This window comes from Volvox carteri (genome assembly GCF_000143455.1).
Source record: "Volvox carteri f. nagariensis unplaced genomic scaffold VOLCAscaffold_46, whole genome shotgun sequence".
Taxonomy (NCBI): domain Eukaryota; kingdom Viridiplantae; phylum Chlorophyta; class Chlorophyceae; order Chlamydomonadales; family Volvocaceae; genus Volvox; species Volvox carteri.
In genome coordinates, this window is record NW_003307589.1 from 440,332 (window position 1) to 446,331 (window position 6,000).

The window sequence follows — 6,000 nt, forward strand, 5'->3', positions numbered from 1 at the left end:
GCAAATTCGCGCATACGGACACTCTTTATTTTGGTTACAGGTGGGGATTGCGGCAAGTCCTGGCAGAACACTGTCCCGCGGCGCCCGTCTGCAAAATCCTCCACAAACCGATTGTTCCCCAACGGTCCGCCCTACCAACCGTGCCCTAGGCCACTTCAAGCCGGTAGACAGCGTCAGCCGCTTTTCGCCTCATGCAGCTAGCAAGTCCTTGAGGCATATGCTACACAGCCCCAGGACGGGCCTCGGGCCGGGCCTAATGATGGATTTCCCTTACGCCGTTGAAGGTTGAAAGTCGTTGAAGCCTCAAAACCGGCCAGTATGGTAAGCGTGGACACCTTTCCGGTCATGACCCTAAATGGCCTTCAGAGCTTTCGAGTTATACAGCGCACTGCATCCGCGGTCAACTTGGCGCTGCGGTTGGGTGCTTGACGGTTTGGAATGCAATCGGGACCAGGGACGACGGCGGGACTAGAGCCCAAGGACAAAAAATTTTGCAGAGACAAGTTTCATTTTAAACATAATGTTTATGAAGTATTGGACTTGCCGGACTTCTGAGGGTCGCGCTTGCATCCTTTCCCAGGACGACTCCGAGCTCCTGTTCCTGGTATGGCGCACGCTATCATCGGGGCCATTAGCTACAGCAGCACGTGCTTTGGAGGAGGAGGCAACACGTCTTGGGTTGTTGCCCACCCGGGTCGACATTGCAGGTGCGCTGTTGAAGTACCATAGCCCGCAGCGCTCCGGCAGGCCTCGCCTTTCAACCTGTTGAGCTCTCCTTCAGCGCATGCTGCGACCGCTACTGCCTTTGCGCAGGGCACGTTCACCAGGTGTCCTTCGCGCAACATGGCAGGGTGCATTCCCATGTGCCGCCGGATGCACTTCAGCGACTGCTCCAAAAGCTGCTGGAACAAAGCAAGGTCGCCTACGCCAATGCAGACGGCGGCCTCCAGGTGCCTGGTTGTAGTCGCGGTGCCTCACGAACGCTCGATAGGCTCTCGTCCAAACCCCGTCTAAGTGTCCTGACCCCGTTCCCCGAAAGCAGAACATAGCAAGCCCCTTGTCTCCCCTTTTCACAATCCGTCCCTGGGTGCATCACGCCGTTGTTAACCAATCAGCGTCTTGCCCTTGCCCTCCGAAACCAAACTCTCTAGCCACGCTGCCCAGCCGAAGCGCTTCCCCGCGGCATTCTCAACGCGTTGATGGCAATATTACGTACCTTCAAGAGCTGTCAACGCCCTTGCATGATTTGGGTTGGGTTGGTTTGAATGGGATTTAAATACCGCTTAAATACCGTTGAGGGCTTTGAGGAGGAGCATCTGGTGCCCACCACCTTGCCATTCGCCCAATCTGCTCCACACCCATATAAACTGCTGCACTACGACCACCGCCAGCACATCCCTAACCACTAACCGTACGCCATGGACGTTCTGTGGCGGGGTGGCCAAGAACTTTTTTTAAAGAACAACGCGACCGTTCGACAGCCAGCCTTCACCCTGTCGCCTCCACAGCTGCTGCCCCTGACATCGCGCACACCTACATCTTTCGTCTCCTCCTGGGCCTTCTCCAGCCCTCGTCCCCGACCCTCACCGCCTTTTACCGCAACCACCATTGCTATGTGTGTGCAGGTAGTCAGCTTGACTGCTCCAGGGAAGCACGGGATGCTGGGATGCCAGGAAGCCCCTTTGCCTCGATGGTGGCGGCGGCCGCACACGCAGGTACGGCTGCTTGGCTCATAAGCCCTGTTTCCCTCGGGGTAAAGGGACTTGAAGGCGCGGCGGATTTATTGGCGAGCACTCTCAGGTGACACGGTATTGGCGTAGATGGCGGTAAACACGGCATTTGGGTGGAAGGCAGGAATGTAGGGAAGTGTCAAGAGAGAGAGAGAGAGAGAGAGAGAGAGGAACTTAGAGAGCGCGCCCCGCGTTTTCATGCAGCAGTCTGCAGGGGGAATCATATGCACTAGGGCTTAAACCCTACCAGCTACCACGGCATCCCACGGCATTACGGTTTTCCGCCCTCTGCAAGCAGGCCAGTCTTCCACACCAGCTGCTTCTGCGGGAGACGGGTCAGGCCCGGGCCCGACTGGGGATGCCCGGCAGCGCACACGGCTGCTCCGCCACTGCCGCTGCCTCTACCTCGGCCTGCTCCTTTCCCCCCACCGCCACGGGACTTCTGTGCCGGCAGATGCGGCACCTGACCACGGTGCGCGGCCATCGACTGGCAGTGTACTGCTGCACGTACGACAACACAGGGCGCCGAGTGATTACGGGCAGCGACGACTACTTGGTCAAGGTGCGTTGCGCGTTGTGCGTTGTGCGTACGTACTTGAACGTCCGTGTGTACTCGTGCACCCCACGGTTCATTAACCTCCTTCCCCTTCGCAGATATGGTCCGCGGAGACGGGTATCCTGCTCAAGACCTGTCGGGGTCATGACGCCGAGATCACCGACTTCGCTGTCAGCCGGGACAACTCCATGTTGGCCTCGGGCGATGTGGCGCACAGCATCCGGGTGTGGAGCCTGCGGGTACGTGTGCGTGCATGGGTATGCGTATGTGCGCGTGAGCGAGTAAGTCTTTGTGTTGGGGGTATTAATGGATAGAGCCGCGGGCAAGAACTGGCGAGGATGGTGTGCATGTGTGTGTGTGTGCTTGGGTCTATTTGTGATTATGTGTGTTCGCGTATGTATGTCCGATGAACTGACGAGGGAGAAGGTATTGCTGGTGAGATGTGACATGAGTTCTGTGTAAGTAGGTAGTATGTGGACGTATGTGTATGTATGTATGTATGTATGTATGTATGTATGTATGTATGTATATATGTATATATGTATTTGTCTCATGTCATGTCAGCCCGCCACACGGCCCCCTCCCACCTCTCGTGTCTTCTTCCCCCCCGCCACGCCCCCGTCCCGCAGGAAGGCACGCTGGGTTGGCCCGTGTCCGTACTCACAGGCCACACCAACGTGGTGTCGTACTTGGATTTTCATCCGCACCTCACGGACGCCCTCCTCTCCTGTTCCACTGACGGCACCTGTCGTATTTGGAACGCGGCAGAACCAGGGGTCACCGCTGTGGTTATGCGGCCCGGCGCCTTATTTGGGATGGCAGGGAGGGCGGCGGCGGCGGCGGCAGCGGAGGAGGAGGAGGAGGAAATGCTTGGGGAGGACGGAAAAAAAGGAGGGGTGGAGGAAGGTGGGTGGTTGCTGCTGCGGGTTGAGGCTGGGACGGGAGGTTGCGGGATGGAGTGGGATCAGATGGGGGGAGGTGATTACCACCACTTAAGTAGCAGGTGGCGGTGGCGGTGGACGTGGGGGTTGAACCTGGGGAGGGAGCTGGACGTGTGCGGATGGAAGGAGGGAGGGGAGGGAGGGGAGGAAGGGAAGTAACGGCTGGAGTAACGGAAGGGGTGAGGGGGAATGCAATGAGTGGACCATTTATTGCATGTGGCGCAAGGGTTAGTGAGGCATGCAGTGAGGCTTGTTGCCAGGGACGGCCTGATGGCAGGTCGGGTGGGGTAAGGGTTTCAAGGGGTGCGATAACCGCCCACTACCGCCACATCAGCACCAGGGCCATTGTCGTTGCGTTACCCTAAGTTGTGTTCGAGGCAGCCGCCGTGACGGTCATCCACCATCACAAGCACCCATCCACCTTACCCCACCCCCTCGCCCCCGGCTGGTTTGCTGACACACAGGCACAGACTGTGCTGCCGCCAGGGAACCGGCCGCCGCCTCCGCCGTTGACGTGGGGCCCGCTGGCGGCGGCGGTTTCGGCGGCGGCGGCGGCGGCATGGTGAGTCCGGCGTCTCAGCCGGGGAACTCCCGTGCTGGCAGCGCTGACCCGGGCAGCGCCGCTGGCGGCGGTGGCGCTGCTGCCATCGCCGTGAGAGCTGGCACGACCCATGGGTCGGCGGGCGGCTTGTTCGGATCGCCAGCGCCGACGCAGCAGCACGAGGAGGTACGGGGCGGAGAGCACGTGGTTTTGGGTGTTGGGGCCTCGTGCAGAGGGGGTTTAGGAGTTAAGGAGCTGGATGGGGATTCAGCCGATGGCGCGTGATCGTTGGGAAACGGGCACAGGCTGTTGCGCGGTACACGAGTAGCCGTGGTATTTGCGTCTGTATGTATGTACACCATGTTATAGTACCTCTCCGCCGGCGATTACTGTCCTGTCGAGTATTTCATGTAAGCGACGTGTTAGTGGTGTGTCAGGTAGGATGCCGTCATGTAACAATGGGCCCTGCGGTGCTCCTGGGCCGACGTGCTTTCTCAGCAGGCGACGGCGGGGGCGGCAGCGGCAGCTACGGGAGCGGCTGCGGGAGCGGCGGCTATGGACCCCAACCGGCCGCCCGTCGGCTTCCTGTGCTGCTCCTGGTCCCCCGACGGCACCTTCATCTTCGCCGGCGGTACGGACTGTACGGTATGCGTCTGGCACTGGGACCTCGCGGCGGCGGTGTCGGCAGGGCCTGCGCCGCCGGTGCCGCCGCCTGCGGCGGCGGCGCAGCAGGTAGCCGACGGCGGGAAGTCGCATTCAAGCGCGTCGCCACCGCCGCCGCCAATAGCGGTGGCGGCAGCGGCAGCGCCGTCGTCATTTCTAGCGGCGGTCGGACCCGCTGCCTCGACGACCGACAGCCTCTCGGAGCTGTTTGCGGGTCGTGAATGGCCGCGACCGACGGTGAGTGGCTAGTGTGTCCGCGGCAGCTCCCAAGACACCACCTCCACCATCACCACCATCACCACCTCCGCCTCCATCACATGACCATGTGCCGGCGACAACCCCATGGGCTCCTTCGTATGGTTTGCAGACTCGTCCCTCTCCCATACCCATGTGCTTGTTACCCCCGCCGTGGCGCACTAGCGCCACCGGAACCCCTATGCTTCCTATCACTCGTGTCTCCCAGGAAATCCATGCCTATTCCCCTCCCCCTCCCCTTCCCCTTCCCCACCCACCCTGGAGTGCTCGAAAGGAACTAGCCAGGCTTAGCGGCCACCGCAACGACATTGTGTTCATTGAATTCAGTCACGAGGGCTCAGCGGTGGCGACCGCCTCCAGGGATGGCTGCGTCAAGGTGGGGACGGGCGTGAGGAGGGGCGCACGCACACGCACACGCCCTTCGCCTTTCTCCTGCAGCCTACATCGCATTGCCCTATTTGGTGCACATCCCATCTGAACATAAAGCTGCTCAAAACATCGCCGTCTCCGGCACACACACAAACACACACACACACACTGCGCGCGTGTGTGCGATGCTGTTTGCAATCTTGCATCACGCATTTCCCTCCCTCCCTCCCCAACAATCGTCTTCAGATTTGGCGCCGAGATCGCGACCGGCGGCGGCTGCGGCGGCGCGGTGGCGGCGGCCTAACGACCAGCTGGCGCGAGGCGATGAGTCTGGCCTGCCCGCCCACCGAGGAGGAGATACGTAAGGCCCGACTGAAACGAAAGCCCCCACCCCACCCCGCCATAAACCAGGTAATGGCAACCCGGCGACTGGTTGGGTGGCTGGGCGGGGTTTGACTCGGCGGGGTTCGGCTGGCTGTCTGTCTAGCTAGTTGGGCGGCTTGCCTGGATGTACTTTACCGACTGGTGGAGCGGTCCAGTGCGGGGTTGCTGCACGGCCTGTCTGTCTGTCTATCTGTCTATCTGTGGACTCGGTGGAGTCTTAAGGAACGGCCTCCGCGCCCGAGGCTGCATCCTCCCCTCCCCTTTTTTTCCACGCACCTCTCCTTTCTTGGCAGGGCAGGAATATTGAGGTCTCACGTGGCATTGAGAAACATCTCCCCCGCTAAACACGAACCCCACCTTATTGATAGGATAGCACCCATTCCAACGCCTCCACCCTCGCCTTCCCCTCTTCCCCGCTGTCCCTTCCCCGCTCTCCCCGCAGGTGGCCTGGAACCTGGACGACTCGCGGATGGTGGCGGCCGTGACGGACAACAGTGTGCGTGTGTGGGACACGGCATCGGGGCTACCCACACACATCCTGCTGGAACACTCGGCGCAGGC

At 60.7% G+C, this 6,000-nt stretch overlaps 1 protein-coding gene across 1 annotated transcript in view; it reads left to right on the plus strand.

The window, feature by feature from the left end:
- Positions 1–318: 318 nt before the first annotated feature.
- Positions 319–6,000, plus strand: part of VOLCADRAFT_118861 (uncharacterized protein) — a gene marked incomplete at both ends in the record, with an annotated part of 15,500 nt that continues 9,818 nt past the window's right edge. The window contains 12 exons of the mRNA XM_002954790.1: positions 319–321; positions 581–707; positions 814–950; positions 1,626–1,715; positions 2,185–2,292; positions 2,385–2,525; positions 2,916–3,192; positions 3,692–3,954; positions 4,270–4,668; positions 4,961–5,062; positions 5,302–5,466; positions 5,882–5,935. Coding sequence (XP_002954836.1) covers positions 319–321; positions 581–707; positions 814–950; positions 1,626–1,715; positions 2,185–2,292; positions 2,385–2,525; positions 2,916–3,192; positions 3,692–3,954; positions 4,270–4,668; positions 4,961–5,062; positions 5,302–5,466; positions 5,882–5,935 — 1,866 coding nt within the window. The remainder of the gene's footprint in view (positions 322–580; positions 708–813; positions 951–1,625; positions 1,716–2,184; positions 2,293–2,384; positions 2,526–2,915; positions 3,193–3,691; positions 3,955–4,269; positions 4,669–4,960; positions 5,063–5,301; positions 5,467–5,881; positions 5,936–6,000) is intronic.